Source organism: Aotus nancymaae, unplaced genomic scaffold, assembly GCF_030222135.1.
Source record: "Aotus nancymaae isolate 86718 unplaced genomic scaffold, 86718_ANA_hifiasm-v0.15.2.pri h1tg000089l, whole genome shotgun sequence".
NCBI lineage: Eukaryota > Metazoa > Chordata > Mammalia > Primates > Aotidae > Aotus > Aotus nancymaae.
This window is the reverse complement of record NW_026988504.1, coordinates 2,324,982-2,350,856: the sequence shown is the minus strand read 5'-3', so window position 1 is coordinate 2,350,856 and position 25,875 is coordinate 2,324,982. Positions and strand designations below refer to the sequence as shown.

At 53.8% G+C, this 25,875-nt stretch overlaps 1 protein-coding gene across 5 annotated transcripts in view; it reads left to right on the top strand.

Moving 5' to 3' along the window:
- RPTOR (regulatory associated protein of MTOR complex 1) overlaps positions 1–25,875 on the top strand; it is a 427,638-nt gene that overhangs the window by 378,253 nt on the left and 23,510 nt on the right. For all 5 annotated transcript variants that reach the window (XM_064369298.1, XM_064369297.1, XM_064369299.1 and 2 more), the window contains 3 exons: positions 10,850–10,953; positions 11,932–12,115; positions 13,814–13,924. In XM_064369298.1, coding sequence (XP_064225368.1) covers positions 10,850–10,953; positions 11,932–12,115; positions 13,814–13,924 — 399 coding nt within the window. The remainder of the gene's footprint in view (positions 1–10,849; positions 10,954–11,931; positions 12,116–13,813; positions 13,925–25,875) is intronic.

The following is a 25,875-nucleotide window of genomic DNA, read 5'->3' as shown; positions in this document are numbered from 1 at the left end:
CCGCTACCCAGGAGGATGAGGCTGGAGGATCCCTTGAGCCCAGGAGCTCAAGGCGGCAGTGAGCTGGGATTGTGCCACTGCGCTTCAGCATGGGTGGCAGAGCGAGACCTTGTCTTTTAAAAAATGTTTTAAAATATATGTTTGTTACGTATTATGGTCTATGTAACAAACATATATTTTTGTGACCAAGAGGGGGAGGCAGTAGAGCAATAGGAAGAAAATAAGGAAGAAAAGAAAGCCTTAGACTGCACAGGCACCCCCGAAGGAACCGCCACGGAGCCCCCCAGGCCGAGCAGCAGGTTCCGAGGCATCTCAGATGGGCTGAGGCTCTGGTAGGACTGGGACTGAAATTGCCACATCTGCCTGCTACGGGTCAGGGAAAGTCAGTCCTCGTCACTTACCACTGCCCTTTTAGACTCTAAATAGCCTCTACCATTTTTAGTTTAAAATTTCAAGGTTGGGTTTCAAATAGTCATTTTCACTAAAATAATTGTTAAAGCTTTTTATGAACATTAGTAAGTGGTTTAAGTTTTTGGAATTCATATTGAAAGAAAGTAGAGGCTGGCGGCTCACCGTCCCTGCCAGCAGCTCTCACACAGGAGAGTCTGGGGACCTCTTCTCTTCTCCTGGAGACACAGGACTCCATGGCTGTGGCCCCGTGCTCTGTCCTGACTGCCCACGTGGAGCAGCTCTCACACAGGAGAGTCTGGGGGCCTCTTCTCTTCTCTTGGGGACACAGGACTCCGTGGCCGTGGCCCCGTCCTCTGTCCTGACTGCCCACGTGGAGCAACTCTCACACAAGAGAGTCTGGGGGCCTCTTCTCTTCTCCTGGAGACACAGGACTCCGTGGCCGTGGCCCCGTGCTCTGTCCTGACTGCTCATGTGGAGCCAGCGCTCTTCAGGAGCTTTGCTCGTTTTCCCCCATTAATTTAGCTTCTTGGACATTTTGGTCACGATTAAATCGGTATTCAGCCTATTCAAGTTTATTCTTTAGTGGCTTTTGTGTATTTAGCCTTACTAAAAAATTAGCCTGAATTATTTTAAACTGTAATCCCAGTGCCTAATCTTGAAATATAAGGACCGTTAGGTACATTCCTGTGGGCCTGGCCTCCAGCTGATGAATGGCTCCTCCTAGGAAGCCACTGTCCTCTGCTCTGCAGCACACGTCCTAGCACAGCTTCCACAACCCCGGGCCCTTTTGGACTGTGTGTGACACGTAGTCTGGCCGGACGGCATGTCCCCCGCCACCCGCGGTGAGGCAGTTAGGCATCTTGCATGTACCTTTCATGTTAGGGTATAGCAACTCGAACGCAGGGCCTTGTCGTGCTGTCTGATCGAGGCCCAGGAACCCCCATAAGAGTGACATTTGCCTTCTGTGCCTGCTTTGCTGTTCTAGAATGGCACACAGACCCCAAGGCGCATGGCCATCACTCCAGCAGACACACCACAGCCAGAGGGGTGGAGACCAGAGTCAAGAAAAGGCCTCAGCTAGAGACCTCACTATGCATAGCACAAGGCAGCGTGTGTGCGTGTGTGTGTGTGTACGCACGCGCATGTCTGAGTGTGTGAGTGTACATGTGTGTGTGGGTTTAGGAGTAAACATTGCTACTAAAGCATTTCGAAGCATAAATCTTTCTTGTCTTCATTTTAATTTCAAGAAATGCCTTGTTTTTGTGCTCTAGGAACTGAAGGGATTATATTTCATTTTACAGAGAAACAAGCCTATTTTAGGTATTTAACTCTGAAGCCAAATTTTTGTTCATCGGAGTCTAAAACAGCCTTATTACTATGGAATGCCCCGTAGAATTCTATATTCAAATATAGAGATTGCCACGAGCTCTGTATGGAGAACCCACGCAGCCCCAGAGCTCTGCTCTAATTTCATGTGTTTATAATGTATTTCCGTTTCATTCCAGGGGCTTTGGGGTTTTCACTTTGCTTTTAGTTTTCTTTTCCCTTGGTTTGGTTTTGGGGTTTTTGTTGTTTTTGAGACGGGGTCTTGCTCTGTCACCCAGGCTGGGTTCAGTGGTCCAGTCATGGCTCACTGCAGCCTCGACCGCCTAGGCTGAAGCAATTCTCCCACCTCAGCCTCCCGAGTAGCTGGGACTACAGGGGCACACCACCATGCTTAGCTAATTTTTGTATTTCTTGTAGAGATGGGATTTCATTATATTGCCTAGGCTGGTCTCAGACTCCTAGGCTAAAGTGATTCACCCACATTGCCCTCTCAAAATACCAGGATTACAGGCATGAGCCACCGCACCTGACCTGCTTTTAGTTTTTTTAGAGGAAAATTTCAGACTACGTAGAAGTAGAAAGAAGACACTGACGCCCCTCCGGAGGCCGCCTGTGGCCCCAGCAGCCCTCGCCTCAGTGCTTTAGGACAACACCAAGAAAGAGCCTTCGAGCCACAGGTGGTGGCCTGTCAGGGCACGCGTGCTCGTGAGCACTGCTTGTGTTACTATTTGTAAGAAAACATATGAGCGTAAATGCACAGACTCACCTAGAAGCACCACTGCAGCCTTTTGAAGCTGTGAAGAGTGTGTGTGTGTGCGTGCACGCACGCACACGTGTGCACACTGGCCGCTGCCTCTATTGCAGGACTCACGCATGCAGGCAGAGATGAGAAATTTGTGCACTTAACAAAAGGCCAAATTGATGCCAATGGCAGCCTCTCTTGGAGTGGCTGCTGCCATAACGCCAGCTACAGCTGGGGAGGCACAGCCAGGGCCACGTGCTCCGTGCAGCTGGCAGGAGCCAGGAGCAGGCGGAATCCCCGCCCCCTTCCAAGCTGGCAGGGCGGGAGCCTCATGCTCCCCAGGTGCAGCTGCAGCCGCCCAGCCACAGCTCCAGACCCAGGCATCTCTGTGCTCTTGGGGGCCGGGAGCAGGCAGGAGCCCCACCCTCCCAGGCACAGCTGCAGCCACCTAGCCGTGACTCCAGACCAGGCATCTCTGTGCTCTCAGGGGCCCAGGAAGCACCCCTACACCCACAGGCTTCGAAGTGCCTGCTCCTGCTGCCCAACCTCTCCCTGCTCCTGATACCCACTTCAATCTCAGAGCAAAGTTGAGGCTGAGCCCTGACGCTGCCACAACCTGCCGGCTGTGCACACACTCGGGGCAGTGCTGACATGCCAGCCGCCTGCTGCCTCAGCCTCCTCCAGACTTTGGGTACCAGTGAGCATAGGAGAGAGGCTGAGTGTGGGGACCGAGGCCAGTTTGGCACTGGCCTGCAGATGCCCCTCAGCACAATCAGCCTGGGTGCCATGGATGATGGCAGGAGGCAGACAGGCTCCTGGGCAGAAAGGGGCAGGTCCCTAGTGAAGTGCCACCTTCAAGCCAGGGATGGCCTGAAGCCTGGGGGCTGGGCTGATGGACCAGAATGGGAACTCATGGTGCCTTTTCTGAGCCCACCTATGGCTGCCCATGAACCAGTCGGCACACACTTCCTCCCCTGTGAAGCCATAAAAACCCTGGACTCAGCCAGACTCGAGGAGATGATGGATGACCTGCCTGCAGAGAGGAGCTACCCACTCCAGGGTCTCCTCTCTGCAGAGAGCTGAACATTCGTCAGGACAACCTGCCTGTGGAGAGGAGCTACCCACTGCTCGTCAGGATAAACTCCCTGTGGAGAGGAGCTACCCACTGCTCGTCAGGATAAACTCCCTGTGGAGAGGAGCTACCGAGTGTGGGTCTCCTCTGAGCTGTTGTGTTGCTCAGTGAATCTTCTCTTCACCTTGCTCACCCTCCATTTGTCTATGTACCCCATTCTTCCTGGACGCCGGACAAGAACCTGGGACCTGCCGAATGGCAGAGCTGCAACAGCTGTAGCAAAACCAGGCTGAAACATGCTGCTTGCTCGCCACGTTGCAGACGACAAGAAGGAGAGAAGAGCTGTGCCCTTCAGGGAACCCAGACCGAGGAGCTCCCCAAGATAGGGCTGTGACACCCTCTCTGGGGCTCTGTAGTTCCTGGCGTCTCCAAGCTTCCAGGTGCCGCTGCATTCCCCCGTGCCAGCTGTGGAAGCTGCTTATAGTACACCTGGTCCAGCCACAGCCTTGCAGGGAGCTGGCACCCATGAGTGCCTGGAGCTGCCCACCCTGCTGCAGCCGGCATCTGTGGCTATGCACAGTGCACAGGCCCCACACTCTCACACCCCTCATTGCTCTGCCTGGCTTGCCTTTGCCAGGTGTGAGATTCGGGCCAGTAGCGTGAGCCAAGCGCAGCCTGCCAGGCTGAAGGGGTGGAAGAAGCCCAGCGGGCCGAAGTAAAAACTCAGGCAAAGGCACCACCAGCCACAGGAGTTTCTGGCTGGTGAAGTGACATCCCAAGGACCCCATGACATTCATGACTGATAAAGAAAATAAAGATCAGCTAGGTGTGGCCGCTCACACCTGTAATCCCAGGACTTTGGGGGGCTGAAGCAGGCAGATCACTTGAGGCCAGGAGTTCAAGACCAGCCTGCCCAACAGTCTCTACTGAAAATACAAAAACTAGCTGGGTGTGGTGATGTACTCCTATAGTCCCAGCTACTCAGGAAGCCGAGGCACAAGAATCACTGGAACCCAGGAGTGGAGGTTGCAGTGAGCCAAAATCGCACCACCGCACTCCAGCCTGGGAAAGACTCTGTCTCAAAAAAATAAAGAGAGAGAAAATAAAGAAAAGAAAATTGAAAATACCCAGGAAAGCTTATTCCAAAGCACCGAACATCCTGAGCCCGACGCCTGGCCTCGTGCTTCTGTAGCATGAGTTACTTTTAGATAGGTGTCTTTCTTTTTTTTTTTTTTTTTGAGACAGAGTCCCACTCTGCCACCCAGGCTGGAGTGCAGTGGTGCAGTCTCGGCTCACTGCCACCTCCATCTCCCGGGTTCAAGCAATTCTCCTGCCTCAGCCTCCTGAGTAGCTGGGATTACAGGCACCTGCCACCATACCCGGCTAGTTTTTGTATTTTTAGTAGAGATAGGGTTTCACCATGTTGGCCAGGCTGGTCTCCAACACCTGACCTCAAGTGACCCACCTGCCTTAGCCTCCCAAAGTGCTGGGATTACAGGCGTGAGCCACCGCACCCGGCCATGGGTGGGTTTCTTTTAAAATCGCCTTGTCATGCCAGAACTTTCTCTCCTCCTACTTCACAGCATCTCTTAGAACCCAGAGAGCCGGTCTATTCTCTGTTCTCTCAAGCTGCCTGAATCGTAAGGACTTCTCAATTCAGCATGTTTACAATTAGCCTGTAGACCAGAGTAGTTCTGCAATTGCTGAAATTCTCTTTACCTCTGGAATTTCTCTTCCAGTGATCTCAGCGACATGCATACAGATACTCTGATTTCTCGTTCTTCTCATCACACGGTACTTCCTTAACTGAGACAGACGGTTCACTGTGGTTGCCATCACCCCTCCCTCAGGAACCACACCTCTCTGAAGCCAACTCAGGGCCCCTCGGAATCGTGAGCTCAACCTCCGACCCCTGAAGGCCACGCTACCCATCCCGCCCCCTGCGTGGTTTCGGAGGTGGCCCTGCTGCGTGGAAGTGTCCGACTGCCTCTCTCTCACCGGGCCGCGGGCGTGCACGCCCTCTGCATCCTCAGCAAGCGTTCCCCTCACCTGTCTTCTCAGTTCCCACACCTCCACCCAAAGGAGGGGAATGCTCAGAACTGTGGGAAGAGCTGCCCCAGGAATGTGGCACGCCAGCGGCGCCGATGAGCACGAGCAGCCTGGCACACACGTCGCGTCTTCGGCCTGAAAGCGCTTCAAGAGTGCGCTCCTCCCCTTCACTGTAGACCTGGGGGAGCGAAGGCAGCATCAGCCTGGACTAGCGGAGCTACAGAATGAGACGTGGCCCTGCCTTGGAGCCATGCTGCCCAACACCAGCCCAGGGGCCCCTGCCCAGCTAGAGCAGAAGCAGCCCTGGAGAGCCCATCCAGATGGAGATGCCCTGTTCCGCCCCGGAGATGCAGACTGCATGCTCTAGGGTAGCAGCCGGGAAAGTGTTCTCACAGACTCTACTGTGCAGCTCCGGGGAGTGGCTGCCCCCACAGGCACCCTTGCGGGGGTTCATAGCCACGAGGCACTAGGGTGGCTTTTGGGGCCTGGGGCTCCTTCAGGCAGGGATGGCACCAGCTTCGCACCTTTGCTAGCTTTCAGCCAGTGACTTCATGCCTCTCAGTTTGTATTTCCCCCTCTATAAAACTGGCAGCAGTGTACGGCCCCCCGCCCCGCCAGGGCTATTGTAAGAAGTACAGAGCGCCATCCCCCGTCCCTGAGCCGGGCCTGTACAGCGGGCTCCGTACAGCGGGCTGCACCGTCAGCATCCGTGTCTGCGTCGCCATCAGCTCCTTGGCCATCTTGCCATCCTCTGTGGGGAAGGGGCCACGGCAGCTCCAGGAGAACCTCCGGAACCTTCCCCCGGACCCGGGTCTGAGGAGGGAGGGAGCTGGTGGACTGAGACACCTCAGCCTCCCCGACGGGGAGTTCTCTTTGCAGCACCCAGGGCTGTGAGCACCGTGACCCCAGGTGACGCTTCCTTAAGGCTTGGTTTGTAACTAATGGGCAGCTGGTTAGAGTCACCACGTTGCTTTAACTGAATAACACCTAGGACTCACTTTTCCAAAAGAAAAGTTTGTATGATTTATCTAGGAAATGCAGTTTGCGGAAACATGACTTCGAGAAGTAGCAGCACACGCTTTTACAGGTGTTCCTTCTCCCCAGCCAAGCAGCCGGCAGTCTCTGCGTTATTCTTAGACCAAAAGTGCCTCTGGATAATCCTCTGGGAATCCCTTTTTAAGAGTTTCTCACACATGAATCCAGATCCTCGATATAAAATTAACAGGAACATTTCTTAAATACTCCGCTTCCTCCCAAGATAGAGCAGCCAGAAGCTGATGCTGGCATCCTCAGCCTGGCTGTGTCAAGCTCCAGTGGGAAAATTCACTGTCCAAGTCTCTGAAATGTATGGTATTTTTATCTGCGTTGGATCAGACATCTGTGTCCTTGTGAGGTGGCGCTCCTGGAACATGGGTCTCATTCCAGTCCCCGCTCCCCCAGCTGCGCACAGGCAGGGATGGGGCAGAGACGCCCACCACTCCATCTTCAAAGAGTGTGTATGTTTACGCCGGGCCCAGAGACTGTCTGCGCTGAGAATTTGACTGTGAGCAAAGGTGTATTTGCCACCGCTGAAGGTTGGCTTGGGAAGTGGAAGAAAGGCCCTGTCCTGTAGCCATGACCTTGACCCTCACAGCTGCCGTCCTCTCTGGACTCAGACCCCATAAAGGGAGTGTTTGCGCACCCTTGACTTCTACAGGCTGCGAGTGAGCCGGGGTCCTGGGGGAGTACATGCTGAGAAGGGCACTGTGTCCTGGAGGCAGGCCAGGGCCCACTGAGGCTGCGGGCCGCACTCACCCCCCGGCGTGCATCTCCATACCCGGCTTCTGCCAGCGTCGTGCCTTCTGTGTTCACCCTTCCTGGTGCTGCGCTCTCTAAGATGATGGCGGGGGCCATGCAGAAAGGACCCTCCCTGGTCCTCCTCTGCCCCCGCCCCAGCCGTGCCCTGCAGCCCCTGCTTACGAGCACCCCGTCCTCACACCCACACCACAGGCAGGCAGGTCAGCAGGTCACCTCCCTGAGGGACGTACCACTCACGTTCAGAGCGTCGGCCCCCACCCAGCACAGTCAACGCTGAGTAAATGTTTGTTGAACGAGTAGGAAGTGCGCGGCTAGAGAGCGCTCCCTCCCGGCCACACCCTGTGGTCTCTGCACTAATCCGAGAGGATCTCCCGAGCCAGGAGTGTGCCCATCTCTCACAGGATTTCCAGCAGCGGGGGAAAGTTAGTTTTGTGACAGCAGCCACGTGAAAGCAGGATGGTCTCATCTTACCCCAGGGGCTGCGTGAATTCATGCCACAGGCTGGATCAGTTCCCTTCCCAGAAGGGTGGGCAGAACAGAGGGTTCATCAGGAGCCACAGTCTCCCGTGGGTGCTTCCGTGCGGGGTGGCAGGGGTGGGCGCTGCACAGACCCCGGGCAACTGAGCAGGACGCCTGGGGGCTCCTGAGTCACCAGCCCCAGCCCAGCAGCGCTCGTGAGCATCTGAGCGTGTGTGGGTTTTGCTGAAGGCTCCATTTCAACTCCAGAAGTTTCTGTCTTCCCCGTCACCTCCCACTGTTTTTCCAGACATTCTGAGAAGGCGCATGTTAAGTTTAGAGTGGAAAAGTTTCTTTTCTCTTTTTAGACTTTTGAAGGGATCATATGTCTCTCAGGTTTTGTGGGGTGGTTGTGTGTGTCTAGGGCAGGCCTAATAGTTTAATATCAAAAGAAGCTGAGAAAGAGCATGTATTACTCTTGTAATTTAAAAAATAGGAACATTGTTTAAACTAGTTATGGCTCCATTTCCTTGCTTTTGCGTTTTGAAGGGCGGGGCAATGTGGGAAACGCCAGTGTCACCTGCATGAAGTCTGTGGGATGCGGGAAGCGCAGGGTCACCTGCATGAAGTCTGTGGGATGCGGGAAGCGCAGGGTCACCTGCATGAAGTCTGTGGGATGCGGGAAGCGCAGGGTCACCTGCATGAAGTCTGTGGGATGCGGGAAGCGCAGGGTCACCTGCATGAAGTCTGTGGGATGCGGGAAGCGCAGGGTCACCTGCATGAAGTCTGTGGGATGCGGGAAGCGCAGGGTCACCTGCATGAAGTCTGTGGGATGTGGGAAGCGCAGGGTCACCTGCATGAAGTCTGTAGGATGGTTTTGTTTTCCTTGGTTTTCTGTTGGCTGAATTGCAAGTACAAGGTTCCTAACTTCTAAGTGAATGATTAAAAGCTGTGAGGCAGTGCAGGGCTCCGTGCGGATGCGAGCCTGCAGGATGGGGTTCTGGCTGGCTGGAGCGCAGCCTAGGATGGGCCGGCATTCAGGGAATGGCTTGTGGACACCTGCACGGAGCAGCTGACCCTGTCCTCCTGACACAAAGGAGGTTGTCCCAGCACTATCAGGCCCCTTCTGAACACACACAGCGTCTGGGGTCCAGAACCCGGCAGGACCTGCGGCCCCACACGGCGCATTGCGCTCAGAACAAAGCAGCCCCGGAGCACCCAGGCCATCGTGAGGTCCTGTCAGCAGACAAGCAGCGCACGCTCTGGCTTGCCGACAGCTGGTCTTCAGATCCACAGAAAACCCTATTTAAAAGTCAAAGCAAAACCACTTCCTCCCTTTGTGCCAGGGCTCAAGCTGGCACAGAGCTTTTTCCATGGTAGAATTTCAAGTCCTTCAGGTGTCTGTGGCTGGAGGCTCACCGAGCACAGGGTCTCAGCTGCATTGAAGGGGTTGTTTGGAGCCTCGTGCTGCCCACTAGGCTGTGCCAGCAGTGCACCACCCTGCTTCCCGCCCGCGAGGAGCAGACGCCCCTCCCCCTGCCAGTGCCCACTCCTCCTATAAGCAGCCACCCCCTTCCCCGCCAGCACCCTCACCCCAGGGCAGATTGTGGCCACGTCTGTCCTGGAGATGAAGGTATCCAGTCAGTGCAGCGTGCCCAGCACTACCTGTACACGCCCGTGGGAAAGGACCACCGCAGCCCCTCAGCCAGGAGGGTGTTCAGGGCCGTCCTGAGTTCCAGGCCCCGTCACACCCCAGGCGGCAGAGCCCATTTTGCCGCGGGAGAGAACCCGAGCCCCCCGCCCTGGGCGGCTTCCGTGGCCTCCTGAGGAACACGGGGGGCCTCGGGCTGCTAGCCGTTTTCCACCCTGTGCTCACCAGCCAGGTCCCTGACCCTCCAGGAACACCACTGCCATCCAGGTCTGGAAAGAGCATGAACGGCGGATTCCTCCCAGGCCTCAGCTCGCAGCCTCTGACCCGAGAGCTGAGGTGTTAGGGAATTGGACTTAAAGCTGGAGCGGTGCGGAGGCCCAGCCTCAGGCGGGGGGAGGACGTGGAGGCCCAGCCTCAGGCAGGCGGGAGGACACGGAGGCCCAGCCTCAGGCCGGGGGAGGACGCAGAGGCCCAGCCTCAGGCAGGTGGGAGGACGCGGAGGCCCAGCCTCAGGCGGGGGGGAGGACGCGGAGTCCCAGCCTCAGGCAGGCGGGAAGACGCGGAGGCCCAGCCTCAGGCGGGGGGGAGGACGCGGAGGCCCAGCCTCAGGCGGTGGGGAGGACGCGGAGGCCCAGCCTCAGGTGGGCGGGAGGACGCGGAGGCCCAGCCTCAGGCCGGGGGAGGACACGGAGGCCCAGCCTCAGGCGGGCAGGAGGACGCGGAGGCCCAGCCTCAGGCGGAGGGGAGGACGCGGAGGCCCAGCCTCAGGCGGCGGGGAGGACGCGGAGGCCCAGCCTCAGGCGGGGGGGAGGACGCGGAGGCCCAGCCTCAGGCCGGGGGAGGACGCGAAGGCCCAGCCTCAGGCCGGGGGAGGACGCGGAGGCCCAGCCTCAGGCGAAGGGGAGGACGCGGAGGCCCAGCCTCAGGCGGCGGGGAGGACGCGGAGGCCCAGCCTGAGGCTGGGGGGAGGACGCGGAGGCTGCCCGGGAGCCGCCCCCCAGCAGGGAAGGTGAGGAAGGTGGGCCACTGTCCTCAGAGGCTTCAGGCCCTGACCCCATCAGGAGCTGTGGGCAGAACTTCCTCCCCAGATGCCCTGGTCCACACAGCCACGCCAGGCTTGCCCACCAGGTGCCAGTCCTGGAACAGGAAAGAGTGTCACTTGCGCTCCAGGGTTGCGTTTGGGGAAACCCAGCTGAGGCCTTCCATTGGTGTGGGCGGCTCCTCACCCAAAGGGCCTCTTCTGCGGCTCTGAAGCAGCTCCATGCCGCCGTCAGCCTCACTTTGTATGACGGCCTCCGTGGAACATGTCCTGTCTGACCTTCACGCCCCATGCCTTTGCCTCTAGGCCACTGTGAACACCCGGCCACAGCGCATCCTGGACACCTCCTCCCTCACGCAGTCGGCCCCCGCCAGCCCCACCAACAAGGGCGTGCACATCCACCAGGCGGGGTAAGTGCCACCCGCTCAGCCTGTGGTCTGTAGTGGTGGCTGGGGTCCCTCGCGCTAGGCTCTCCCTGAGCCGCCTCCTCCTTCTCCCCCGCCCTGGCTTGCTTCATCCCCTCCTCCCTCCCCACACACCCCACACCTACTTGATCTGAGCCCTGCCTTGAGCTCTTCCCCATCTTGAGGAACCCTTCCTTTGCACATGGTCACAGCAAAAGTTGAACTAAGCCTGCTGTCTGTGGCCTTTCAGAGTCCATAAGAGGACATCTAGATCTCCAAGTCAGAGTCCGTAAGAGGCTCTAGATCTCCGGGTCAGAGTCCGTAAGAGGGTCTAGATCTCCGGGTCAGAGTCCGTGAGAGGCTCTAGATCTCCGGGTCAGAGTCCGTGAGAGGCTCTAGATCTCCGGGTCAGAGTCCGTGAGAGGCTCTAGATCTCCGGGTCAGAGTCCGTGAGAGGCTCTAGATCTCCGGGTCAGAGTCCGTGAGAGGCTCTAGATCTCCGGGTCAGAGTCCGTGAGAGGCTCTAGATCTCCGGGTCAGAGTCCGTGAGAGGGTCGAGATCTCCGGGTCAGAGTCCGTAAGAGGGTCTAGATCTCCGGATCAGAGTTCCTAAGAGGGGATCCAGTTCTCTGAGTGGGCCACCAACCGGTGTTTGCACCTCAGTACATGGCACTATTGTTTGTGACCTCACGAGTCCTGGCCCACCGAGCTCTGATCTGGGTTTGTCCTGCCCGTGCGTCCTCCTGGGCACTGGAGTTCAGTGAGGGATGACCCTGCCCCCTGCCAGGCAGGCAGCTGAGCAGCATAGACTCAGCACCAGCAGCTGGGGTTTGGGAGTCATGATGGCATGTCGCGCGGCAGAGGGCGGCCTGGGCCCTGGCGGCACCCGGGAGGGCGTGGGTGGCACAGGAAGTCGTTCCACGTTGCCTCTCAAAGCTCCAGACTCTGCGGAGAATGCAGTGTGTGTTTCTCTCCCAATGCCAGGGGCTCCCCTCCGGCGTCCAGCACCAGCAGCTCCAGCCTGACCAGTGACGTGGCCAAGCAGCCAGTCAGCCGAGACCTGCCTTCTGGCCGGCCGGGCACCACAGCCCCCGGCGGGGCACAGTACACCCCTCACTCCCACCAGTTTCCCCGGACGCGGAAGATGTTCGACAAGGGCCCAGACCAGGTACGGAGCCCCGGCTGCCTCGTGATCTGGACACTGAGCATTGCTGCTTAGATGGAGGTGCGCGGCCTCGGCCGCAGGCTGCTCACGCCACTGCAGGACAGGGCAGGACCCAGGTCTGTGGGCCGCTCTCTGCCTTTTCAGATCCGGGCACTGGCCCTTGCTCGCGCGCCCCTCTGCCTGCGCTCTGCAAGAGTGTTGCCAGGTGTGTCCCGGTTCTCCAACCCTGATTCTGGGTTCACCATTCTTGGAGCTCCCATGTAACGAAACAGGGGCATGGAGTTCCCTGGAGCTCCCCTTCCTGGGTACACAGCACTCTGCATCCCCTCGGGGGCAGCTGCACCACAGAGCATGTATTCTGAATGTGTTGTCTTTTCTGTGAACGTCCAGGTACGCTGCTGCATAAATAGGTACACTCTCTTTGCCTTTAAAGTTGAAAAAGAAACTTCTGGAAAGAGGAACGTGTGCTAAGATTTCCTGGGGTTGTGAGAGCGGCATGAGGCAGCGGGTGGTCTGGAGACCTCGGCTATCTCGTCCCGGTGTTGCTGCTTTGTCAGTTGAGGGCACCGGGGCTCAGGAAGGTGGCTCAGGGCACACCCGCACTCCGGCTGCTCTGGGTGCAACAGCCCTAGAGCTCAGCAGTGGAGTGGGGTCTGGGGCTCGCTTGATGACCCAGTGATTTTAAAAGAAGTTGGTGGCCGCCTTGCAGGTGACGTGGGGCCTGCGTGGCCATGTTGGGGTAGAAGGGCCATCACGGCAGGAGTGGGCAGGTCCCCAGGGGTGCCACTCAGCCCTCGCCCACCTGGACTTTCCATGCCTCGGCAGAGGAGCGAGAACCACCACTGAGCCCCACGTGCAGGGTCAGGCTCGGGGCCAGGCCCTGGTGGGGGCAGGAGGCCACCGCAGTCCTGGGGAGCAGCGTCGCCGGCACATGCAGCTCTGCCACCTGCGCCCGCCCTGGCCACGGCTCTCACTGTGGAGTCAGAGCAGCTGCCCGGGGGTGGGGGGATGTGCCTCTCGCTGCACCTGCCCTGAGATGATGGGGAGCTCCCCGGGCCAAGACACGGTGTGAGAGACGTCAGCAGGCCCACCCCATGCTCATGGCACGGCACAGGAGACCCCGGGTGCTCAGCCTCACTGGATGAGCACACATGACTCTGACAGCCCTGGTTGCTGCAGGTCCCACGGCAGGAAACACCCAAGGCTCAGTCCTCCCAGTAGCTCCACGTCCTCTCTCTCCGGTGGCCAGGAGCCCTAGCCAGCCTACACAGCTGCACTCCACCCAGGCTGCTTCACACGGGAGTCTCCCCTCAGCCTAGTGTCGTAGGGCTGTTGCAGGAGCCTTCCTGGGACCAAGCAGCAGAAGCTTTTTGGGGTTGATGAACTGGTGCACACGGACCCCCATGGCACTGTCTAAACAGCCAGCATTGGCTTAGGAGCTGTGCTGGGTTGGCCCTGGGGGTGGTGGGCAGACACAGCTCACTTTACAGCCTGGGACCCTCAGTCCCCGGCTAGACGCTCAGGGGTTCTTGGTCACCAGGATACGGAAGTGAGCAGAGCGCAGAAGTGCCGGCGTTAGGGGCAGCCTGGTGCTCCTGGCAACGCCTCCGTCCCCTGCGGGAGATCTTTCGAGCTCAGGAGTGGCATGACTGACTGGTGTTTCTTTTTCCTTCCAACCCTCCTACTCAACAAACCCCGAAGACTGCGGATGACGCAGATGATGCTGCTGGACACAAAAGCTTCGTCTCCGCCGCAGTGCAGACAGGGTTCTGTGACTGGAGCGCCCGCTATTTCGCCCAGCCTGTCATGAAGGTGCGTACAGGCATGGGGTTCAAAGCCGGGCCCTGGCCAACGTGTGTCCCTCCCACCTCGTTACTCAAGGCTCGGGGCTGTGGGAGCATCGCTGTTGTGGCTGTGGTTGTGGTTGTGGTTGTGGTGTTCACGGTTAAGGTTGAGGTAGAACCGCAGAAGAAACAGACTTCATTTACCTTCCTGTGGCCAGCAAAAAGAAAAAGCCTGCCTCGTTGGAGCTTGCCGCTGTGACAGGTGTCACTTCGCCGTTACCGACAAGGTCACGGCAGGCCTTCCACTCCCTGACGGTGAGGATCGCGAGAGGCCCGTCCCCAGGCCATGCTTAGGTGGCTCAGAGGTTTGGGGACTGTTAGACCAAGCCTCCTGCATCCGACCCCAGCACATTTGGGGTTACACCACGAGACCGTCTCAGGCTCAACCCTCACGCAGCCCTAAGCAGCGCCGTGTGCTGTGGATGCAGTGGCTGTGTCCCCACGGGCTGGGGCAGGGCGGCGGCTCTGGGCCTCTGCGAGGGACGGGTGGGAGCTGCTTTGTCAACACGGTCCCCGAGTTCATCTCTCTACCGAGGTCCAGCGGGGACTCGTGTAGATTTTCTATAAATCTAAAGTGCATTCTGAGAAAACCTTCCTCTTCCCTCATATGTAATTGAAAACTGAAACTCACAGCTTATTCCTGATTGTATATCAAGCTCGCGTCTTAGTAATCTCTGTGAGTGGCATCTGGTCCCCAGGACAGCTCAACTCCTGTGTTCCTGTCCTCATGGTGAATACCGATTTCTGTTCATAAAAACGCAGAATCATCAGGCAGCCCCTGAGGCAGGCAGGTTATAAAAAGCTACTGAGCCCCTTTACTGCAAAAGAGAGGAGTCCGCTTCTCGCTTCTCAGATGCACCTGGGTGTCAGTGCCCGGCCTCACTGACAGCATCTGGCCAGTGAGCATCAGATGCCTTCAGTAGCCATCCCCTTCGACCCAGCCTTAACTCTGCTCAAATACTCTCTAGAGAAAATAATCCAGACACAGATGACTTCTGTGTTATTTATAAGAAGGAAAATTGAGATTCACTTAAATGTCTACAGAAGGTGAATAGTTAAAAAGTTATGAAATATTTGATGAGATATTATTGGGGCTGTTGAAAAGTTAAACATGAAAACTAGTGTCCTGAGGAAGTGCTCGTGATGACATTCTTTAATCAGAAAAAATGCAGGCCCAGAGCCCGGATCTGCAGAATGGTCATGGCTGCAGTTCCCATGCACAGAACATTGTGCACAGGACGAAGACAGAAGAGCCCGCTCTTAACTAGAGGTTCGCAGACGCCGCCGCCACAGCGGCGCTGGATCTGGGCTGCTTTTGTGTCTCCTCTGCAGTTTCTGTACTAAGCATGAAGCGCCTCTAGAGTCGGGGGAAGGGCATTAAAGAAACAAGCCCGGGACATCACTGAGGCTGGTGGATTCCATCCAGGTCAGCAGGCCTCTCACTTACCTGGCAGGTGGCGCAAGGCTGGCGTCCCCTGCAGACAGAGGGAAGGGCCTCTTCCCATCACTAGGATGCTTCCGGTTAGGAAGGAAAGAGTAAGCGAATCCTGGAATTTGAGGCGGTAAGCAGGAGCCACCCAAGCTCTAAGCGAGCCGGAGCTGGGAAGAGGCTGGACACTGCGCCGGGGGTGCCGGGCTGTCCTTTAGAACTGCGGCACAGTCTGTTAAAGTAAATGGAATTTAGTCTAATACTAACAAGCTTGGTTTCCTTGATGCAGTCTCGTGCTAAAGGCAGATAAGTCAGGTGACTAAGAAACCCACATCTTCCCTTCTCCCTGTTGCTGGAATGGCAGCGGCTGTAGTTGTGCCGATTTCTTGGTATGCTCTCCTCGAAAAATGCCTATTCTCAGTCACCTATTGTGTGAGGAAGAGGAATGGCGTAGATGATCCAGCTCATTGCTATTGTGGTTGTGGTGTTCACGGTTAAGGTTGAGGTAGAACCGCAAAAGAAACAGACTTCATGACCTTCCTGTCACCAGACAAAAAGAAAAAGCCTGCCTTGTCGGAGCTTGCCGCTGTGCATGTGTGTGTCTGTGTATCTCTGAGTGGCGCATGTGTGTGTGTATCTCGTGTGTGTATGCTTCTGTATGTGTCTGTGTGTGTGTTTCTGTGTGTCCCTGTGTGTGTCTGTGTGTGTCTGTGTTTGTGTCTGTGTGTGTCTGTGTGTCCCCTGTGTGTGTCTGTGTGTGTGTTTGTGTGTCCCTGTGTGTTTCTGTGTCTGTGTGTTTCTGTGTGTCCGTGTGTGTCTGTTTCTGTGTGTGTCTGTGTGTGTGTTTCTGTGTGTCCCTGTGTGTCTGTGCGTGTGTGTTTCTGTGTATCCGTGTCTGTGCGTGTGTGTGCTTCTATGTGTCTGTGTGTGTGTTTCTGTGTCCCTGTGTGTGTCTGTGTGAGCTTCTGTGTGTGTCTGTGTGTGTCCCTGTGTGTGTGTGTGTCTATTTGTTCCAGTGAGTGCAGGCCCCAAGCCGGCTCTCCTCTCCTTCTTCAGATTAGCAGCACCCCCCTACCGCCCTCATCCTCCTCCATTTGCACACCTGAGGGTTCCCACCCGCACAGAGGAGCTGGAGGGTGTCAGCCTTGTGGTCTAGCCCTGCCAGCGGGTCCTGTAGTGTGGACTCCGCAGAGGAGATTAGTCCTGGTGTCCATATAGCAGCTGCCGTCAGACGCCAGGTTAGTCGGGAAACGGTTGCTGAAGGAGTAAACATCGTCTTCCTCTGCGCCTGCCAAGTATTTGAAAACAAACGCTCACTTAGTGTCACTTGAGACAGCAGGCTCTGGGTGTCACGATGGAAAGGCGCGCCCTGCTGTGGTCGGCGGCGTCTGTAGCTCCCGGCGGCAACTGCAGTCTTCGGGTTTCTCTCACATCACAGACCTTCTCTGAACTTAGCAGAGGAAGCAGGACGTGTTTTATCTTGTTTTAAAAAGCATCGCTTGCCTCCTATTCTGGGTGGTATTCTTAAAGGTGTTTGGTGGTTTCGTTAACCAGCTAATGACATCTGGGTAAAAGCTGCACTGGGAGCTGTTTGTATTAAGCCCGCTTCACATGTAAACTAAAGACAGCTCTAAGGCTAGGATTGAACCTCAAAAGGAACACAAGAACTGCAAACCCTAAGCTGCTTCAAGGTATATAAGAAACTAAAATAGTTACCAGGTCACAAAATAATAACCAGCTTACACTAATGTGCAGTAATGATTAGGAGGATGAGCCTCCAAAGACACCGTGCTAAGGACAGTTTCTGCCGACTTTTGTGTTAGTGCAGATTTCTTACAGCTCTGTGTGACTGGAAGGAACTGGGCTCTGTGTGTGGCTCAACTTTGATTCATGAAGCAACCTCGTTTCTCCCCTGTGTTGGTTCACAGAGCTCATGTCTGCATTGGAAACCACAAAAGAATATTCAAAATGGTCTGTCATATGCTTCAGAAAGAAAAAGATGTATTGAATTGTGTTCTGATTACAAAGTAATACAACTTTTTTCTTCTCTCAGTTGGAAAGTTTCAAAGATTGATTCTACCCAGAGCCTGGTTTCCGGGGCTGTGGGGAGGGGTGGGCTCTCACACTGCTTCTGGGCAGGCACACTATTCGCTTCCCTTAGGGCCGGGAGGCAGTAACTGTCAGAGTTAGAAATGGCTGTCCTGCAAAGCCAGGGCTCCTGCTGTGAGACACACATTCTTAAGCCACTAACACACACGTCCATGTGGTGCCTCTGCCCAGAGGGCTTCATGACAGCGTGGTCTGTAATGGCGACAAGTTGAAAAGAAATTACTTAGTAGGATAGTTATTTAAAATGATGCATTCATGTGATGGAATACTATACAGCCATTAAAATTCTTAAGTTGTGTCTTTCTATGAGGACTTGGTTGACTGTCCTTGATCTAAAAAATGAAATGAATTGTACAGAAAGCTCGTACAAGCCCTGTGGTTCTGTAGACTGGAACAAGCATGGGAGGAAACGCGGGCGGTCGCACAGCAAGCTGGCCGTGCAGCAGCTTCTATAAGGTAGGACTGGGGCCCGGCGAAGCGACTCTGCTTTCTTTCATCATATACCTCTGGGTTATTTGAATTTTTCAGAAAGAACGCTTATTAGTTTTACAATTTAAAACAGCATAAAATACCATTTTTAATTATAAAAAGCTTTGGGAGTCGGTACGTTGTCGTGAGCCATCGCGTGGGAGCCCACTTTCTTGGCGCACAGCCCTTAAAGCCACCGCTGGGACTCACGCTTGGCCGCTCCGCAGAGCCTGCCGGGCATCAGCAGGCTCGAGGGTGGATGTGGAAGCCGCGCTGCCCGTCATCAGGTCTGCGCGGCCGTGAAGCTGGGGTTTCTGTGCACCGCGAGGACCTCAGATGGTGAAGGAGAGACTTGGCTCCACAGTCCCCACGCAGGGGTTCCCTCCCGCCGCTGGGATGAGTCTGCATGCGCGGCTTCACGCCCCGCTTCTCGCTTACGCAGTGAGCATCCTGTCAGATTCTCCCACAAAGATGACTTCTTCTGTTTTGTTTTGTTTTTTTGTTTGTTTGTTTTTCCTTTGAGAATGGCATGGCACGCGACATACTTTACACAAACCTGCAGGCGGCAGAGCCTGAGAAGGCCCCTCGTCTCACCCCCAGATTGTCCACACCCGTCAGTCTGCTGTGGGCTTCACCCGCCTCGGGAGCCCAGCTGGTCCCACCCCAGCTGCAGCTTCTAAAACGGGTGCTTCCTGTTCCTTCCTGGAAAGTTCAGAGGGAAAGCAGACGACAGGTCGATTCCCCTCCAGGAATACCAGCACCGAATGTGTCACTGCTTTCGGATGGAGGCTGCGTGAAGAACGCATTTGGTGGGTGGAAGTGGGAGATGTCACGTTCTCTGACCTTGTTTCCACGCGGCCACCGCCAGCAGGACTCTGGTGCTCACAGCGTCCGAGGCAGTGGGACCAGAACCATGCGATGCCACTCCACTTGCCTTTCTCCACGCGTGGCCACAGTGCCAGCGCCTGTGTGGTAAATTCCTGCTGAGTGTTAAACAGTTTGGGGTCGGGTTTATCAGACCAGGTCAGATAGGCTTGTTTTAGAGAACTTGGCAATTACCCAGTGTTGTCTAAATTAAGTACGTGGTCATTCTAACCGTGCATTCATAGAGAGTTTCATCCTGGTTCTGCTTGGCGGCAGTGTGGAGGGTCCTGCGGGCTCAAGCACGTGGGAAGCATTGCTCTGGCAAAAGCCCCAGCCTGGCTCCACCTCCGCCTGTAGACAGCTGGAAAGATCACCACTCCCATCTCGGAAATAAGAAAAGGGCAGAGAAGCTATAAAATTCTGACTCCCCTGAACCCATCAAAGAGCTGAAGTTGCAGGGGAGTGAGCTGCCCAACAGTGAAGGGAGGAGAGTGCCTCCAAGGAGAGCCAGGCCGAGAGTGCCAGTTCTCTGCAGCGGAGCAGAAGGGGCCAGAGGAGAGAAACGCTCGCCTGAAATTGGCAGTGAGCTGCACAAGGCTCATCGTGGACCAGTGGGGAATCTCGGGAAGCCACAGCTGCACAGGCCCGTGGATGTCCACGGGGCCCGACCCAGAAGATTGAGGTGGGAGTCCAGAAGAGCCCCCTCAGAGGTGTGGGCCTGCGGGGGCCCCACAGAACACAAAGACTCACTGCAACAGAAGAACTGCAAAAGAAGACCTTCCATCTCCAGTGGGGCAGGGACCTGCCACGGGGGCCGCACCGCAGGGAGCAGGACAGTCACTGAGAAGGCTCCGCCCCAAAGCCGAGACGCAGGCCCTGCCTCAGTCAGACTCTGGGCCAAGCAGCAGAGAGCCCTTCAGACCCCTCCAGCAGGCCAGCAGGCTCCAAGCAGCCGGCACAGCAGCGAGCCCTGGCGGGCACCAGGGCAAAGAGAGAGAAGCCCCCTGAGATGCACACACACCAGGAAAGCCAAAAGCCGAGGGAGGGTGCAGTGGGAACCCTGGTGAAAACCCTCCGGAAACTAGGCCCGGCCCTAAGCACGAGATAGCACGAGAGGAATCTGAAGTTGGCCATGTGCCGACTGTCACCATAGCAACAGTAAAATCCAAGCCCTTCCGATTTTCAGTGCCTCGCTGGATTGACTGAACTCTCTAACGGTCTAGCAATAGAGGCATACCCATTCCCAGGCAGGCGTGCATGCACACACACACACACACGCACACATACACAGACACACAGACATGCGCACAGACACGCAGACACACACATACAGACATACATACAGACACACACACACAGACACATGCATGCACACAGACAGACACGCACACAGACACACACACATACAGACACACACACATATACTTACATACATATGTCAGGCACATATACCTATGTATATATATAAATTCCTGGAAATGGATATTCCTCTGTTATGTGTGTGTGTGTCTGTGTCTTTGCTATTCTACCCATGAAGTCTGGAATTTATTCAAAAATTAGGAGAGGCTGGGCATGGTGCCTCACACCTGTAATCCCAGCACTTTGGGAGGCCAAGACAGGAGGATCACTTGAGCCCAGGAGTTCGAGACCAGCCTGGCAACACAATAAAACCCCACCTCTACTAAAAAGAAAAAAGGAAAGCTGTGAGATGCCCCACTAAATATAAGACAGACACACCCACCATCAACAGGCAGAGCGACTCAAAGGCAACCCCGTTGTTGGAACTAACAGAGAAGGCGTGGAAATAACCAAGAGAAGTACAAGGAGGTGCAGAAGAGGGAGAAGGGCAAACATAGCCACGGAGTTTAGACCAAACCCAAAGCAAAACATCAGATTGAGGTAACTCTTTGTTATAGAAGCAAAAGTACTCAATTATTTCCCCAATAACGTGCCAAGTAGGTTCATCCAATACACCACCTTCGGGTGCCCAAGGACAAATTTCTCTAACTATGTGCACAGATTCCTCCACAGTTTCCAGTTTAACATCATGACCATGCGACTTAATCATAGACTGTAAACGCTGAGTAAGCATTTTATTGTCCTTAGACTCTAGTTGCCCCATGTTTTACTCCAGATTGAACACTTAAATTGAAATCAAAACTTATATACAAGATTATAAAATGACCAAAACTTACTGCTGCAGCCTCCACTCCAAATACCTTTGAGCGTCACTTTATCTCTCGTGTCCAGGCCCCATGTCGTGGTCGCCAGATGTCGGGGGCCGGTGAGAGCGGCACGTCTGCCGGGGTCTCTTGGCCTGCAAGAGGGTCCCAATACCTGGAAGAGAGAGTGCGCACAAGAAAAGAAAAGACAGGACAGCTGGAGTCTGGAGGGCTGGCCCTAAAACCAGCAACTTTATTGTACACTGAGTTAGTATATATATCTTTTTCTACCTCATTTTACAGGGACATTCTTTGCCCCACCTCATTTACATAAGCATTCTTAGTCCCATCTCAATTATCAGAACAGATGCCATTATCTTAATAAAGGGAAGAGAGAGCCATCCGGCTACAAGCTTAGGCAGCGGAAAACACACAATGGGTACAATCAAGTCACATAATGGGTACAATCAAGTCACGGAGGTGGGTCTCATTATCAGGGTGAGGAAACCTATAGTTAAAATGTTAATGATCTATACAAGTCATCAGAGAGGTGATAGACCCATTAACTTTGCAAATAGCAGTCACAGGAACAAGCATGGGACCCATCAATAGAGGGTAAACAAAGTCATAAAACTAGCCCAGAGCAGGTACTTCAAGAAACAATGCCTAGTAAAACCACACAGCCTTCACCCAGCCTTTTAGGTCAGTGGACCAGAAATAGGCTTCTGCAAACTCAAACTTCTATTAAATCTCTCTTTCACTGGTCTCGACTGCCTCCAGGGGGTGGGAAACGTGTCCGGGCTCAAGCTCCATTATGGCGGGGACACCGAGTGGTCTCAACGCTGGAGCGATCCCCACATTGCCCAGGTGGGGTGCAGTGGTGCAATCGTTGCTCATTGCAACCTCGATCTCCTGGACTCAAGCGACCCTCCCACCTCTCTCTGCCTCCCCAGTAGCTGGGACTACAGGCACGCACCCCCACACCCAGCTAATTTTGAAATTGTGCGTAGAGATGGGGCCTCACTGTGTTGCTCACTGTGGTCTCAAACTTCCGGGCTTAAGCAGTCTTCCTACCTCAGCCTCCCAAAGTGCTGGGACTATGGCTGTGAGCCACTGCATCTGGCCAAGAAAATGGGTTTTTAACTAAAAAACTTTCAACACAGAAAACTTCTGACCCAGATAGTCTCACTGGCAGCTGTACCAAACCTTTAAGGAAAAAATAATACCAGTGCTGCTCAACTTCTCACAGAAAATTAAAGAGGAGTGAACACTTCCCAACTCTGTGTGAAGGCAGCATTATTCTGATATCAAAACCAAAGACATCTCAAGATTTAAAAACTACAGGGCCGGGCACGGTGGCTCAGACCTGTAATCCCAGCACTTGGGAGGCTGAGGCGGGTGGATCACTTGAGGTCAGGAGTTCCAGATCAACCTGACCAACGTGGTGAAATCCTGTCTCTACTTAAATATAAAAATTAGCCAGGCCTGGTGACACATGCCTGTAATGCCAGCTACTCAGGAGGCTGAGGCAGGAGAATCACTTGAACCTGGGAGGCAGAAGTTGCAATGAGCCAAGATTGTGCCACTGTACTCCAGCCTGGGTGACAGAGTGAGACTCCATCTCAAAAAAAAGAATAAAAAAGAATAACTACAAACCAGCTGGGTGTGGTGGCTCACACCTGTAATCCCAGCACTTCCAGAGGCCGAGGCGGGTGGATCACAAGGTCAAGAGATCGAGACCATCCTGGCCAACATGGCAAAACCCCGTCTCTACTAAAATACAAAAATTAGCTGGACATGGTGGCGCGCGCCTGTAGTCCCAGCTACTCAGGAGGCTGAGGCAGGAGAATTGCTTGAACCCAGGAGGCAGAGGTTGTAGTGAGCCGAGATCACGCCACTGTGCTTCCAGCCTGGCGCCTGGCGACAGAATAAGACTCCATCTCAAACCAAAAAAAAAACCTACAAACCAGTATCTTGCACAAACACAGACCCTCAAATCCTCAGCATAGTATTAACAACGTCCAGCCAGGCACAGTGGCTTATGCCTGTAATCCCAGCACTTTAGAAGGCGAAGGCAAGGAGGATCACTCGAGCCCAAGAGTTCAAGACCAGCCTGGGCAACACAGCGAGACCCTGTCTCAGAAAAAAAAAAAAGGCATTATACAAAAAGCAGTTGCATTTTCATATGAACAATTAGAAATACTGAAGTATAATTTTTTTTTAATATGCACAGGATCTGTATTCTGAAAAACATAAAACACTGATGAAAGAAATCAGAAGACCTAAGTGAATGGAGACCCTGCTCCTGGTTTAGAAGACTAAATAATATTAAGATTCCAGCTCTTCCTAAGTGGATATATACGTCAATGCAACCCCAGTCAAAATCTCAATAGGATCTTCTTGTAAAAATGGACGACTTTATTCTAAAATGTATGGGGAAAAGCAAACTAAAATCACAAGAAATATTTTGCACTAGAAAAACAAAGACAGCTCACACTATCTGATTTCAAGACTCACTATAAAAAAAAGTAATCAAAATGGTGTGGGATTAATGAGAGGTTAGATGCATAGATCAGTGGGACAGAACAGAGAGCCCAGAAATTGATCTACACAAATGTGTCCCATTGATTTTCAACAAAGGTGCAAAAACAGTTCAATTCAGTGGAGAAAGAATAGTCTTTTCAACAATTGGTACTGGAGCAATTGACATCTATTTGCCAAAAAAACAAAAAAAACCTCGATCCATACCTCACACCTTATGCAACAGTTAACTCAGAGTGAATCATGTCCCTAAGTGTAAAACGTAAAACTATAAAACTTCTAGAAGGAAACAGAAAAAAAAAAAAAAAAAATTCTGACCTTGGGTTAGGCAATGGCTTCTTTAATAAGATGCAAAAAGCACAAGTCAACAAAATGATAAGTTGGGCTTCATCAAAATTAAAAACTGCTTTTTAAAGATGGTTAAGAAAATGAAAAGTTACAGACTGAAAGAAAATTATAAAGCACATGTCTGATAAAGATCTTGTGTCTGTTACACATAAAGAACCTTCAAGAATAATACAGAAATAAGCAACCCAATAAAGAAGCAATGGCAAAAGATTTGCACACACACCTCACCAAAGAAGATGTCCAGGTTGCTAATAAGGACGTGAAGGGTCTTAACTGCAGGGAAGTACAGACCCGTGCAGTGAGATCCCACCACACAGCTGTTAGAATGTCTCGAATCTTAAAAGCTACCAATACCAAGTGCTGACAAAGGACGCAGAGCATCTGAAACCCTCCTTCTTGGCCACTGCAACTACAAGATGCCACAGACACCTTGAAAAAGTTTGTTGGTTTCTTACAAAGTTAAACATACACCTGCTATACAACCCAACCATTCTACTCCTGGATATTCACCAAGAGAAGTGAAAACATGTTCACTCAGAAAGCTGTATGTGAATATTTATAGTGACTGTACTCGTAGTCACTATTCGTAGACACCTGGCGAAGAGAGAAACTGATACAGCCATGTAACGAAAGACTCATCGGAAAAAGTAAACGGTTGATAAATGCAGTGGCACAGATGAGTCTCCAGTGTAGCATGCTAAATGCACGAAGCCGCTCAAGACTGCATCCTTTGCGATCCATTTATACGACATTCCAGGGAAGGCAAAACTGGATGGAACTTTCTGTATCTTTCGGGGGTGGCCATGTGACCATCCGCATTTATCAAAACTCCGCCTGTACCGAAGGAGGGTGAAATTCACTGTACGTAATTCACATCTCCATCAACCTCATGTCACAGGGAAAAGAAACCGTTTTTTTCTCTTGTGCAGAAGTCACACGGAAGATGATATAAACGCTGTGCTTAGGAGTAAATGCGTATAGCAGCTCTGAGCTTCCATCAGAGCTTCCGCCTCCATCTCTTCCATCGCTTGGCGATTTGTGGTGATGCAAAGGCCGTGTCCTTGGCTGTAATGTACACGGGAGACATTGGTGGAATCAAATCACCTCCCGACTGTGGACTCAGGACGCACACCATTACCTCTTCCTCCTCCACCTCCTCTGCTGCCTCTGTTCATGGAGGTGACTTCATTGTTTAGTGGGGAGGGGACAGTTTGTTGCTGCACAGTGGGAAAAATAATAAAAAGCGTCAAGGGGAAAGCAAGTAACGGGCAAATTCGCTCTCACTTCAGGGAATCAGAAGCTGTGTGAGTGGAGAGGGAGGGAGCTCAGAGTGCAAGCGTTTGATGTGTAGGCCATCTTTTCTCGTGGGTTCCTCTCCCCTTTGCCTTCACCCAAGTCTTTCTCAGTCTTGATAGTCGTGTTCCTGTTTTGAATTTGATCTGCTGCACCTTGAACCTTTTTAAATTCAGAGGGATTGAAAATAAGACTCGGCCCTAGGGCCGCCAGACTCCCCAGATAAGGATTTACCCCAAAACTGCCTTAAACTGCTACTTTCCCAAAAGTCTTCTGGAGACCCTCTAATCTTTCTTCCTTCCCGAGCCCCAGGTTTTTCTTTGCAACAGGAAGGGAGTTGTGTTTCTTTGGCTTTCAGCGGACGCCTCCGTGGGATGCTTCAGAATCGTAATTGGTTTCTGTCTGAGTGGAAGCCAAGAGGTGTGAGGAACCAGGAGTGTCAAGATCCTCATCACAACAGGATCAGCAGCACCCGACACCACACCGCAGCCCCCGGGAGCTCTGTTTACTGGGAGGCTCAGCCTGCGCTGGCCTGGGCCCTTGTTCACTGGAAAGCTTTTATTCAGCCTGAAGAGAACACGGTGGAGAGGACGTGACAGAGCCGATGATGAAGAGCTGCCGCCCCGGGAAAGGATCTGTAGCGCGGTCTCAGTTGCTGCCTCCGTCCTGAGTGGCGGTCACATCCTGGCTTCCCAGGGTGGGCGC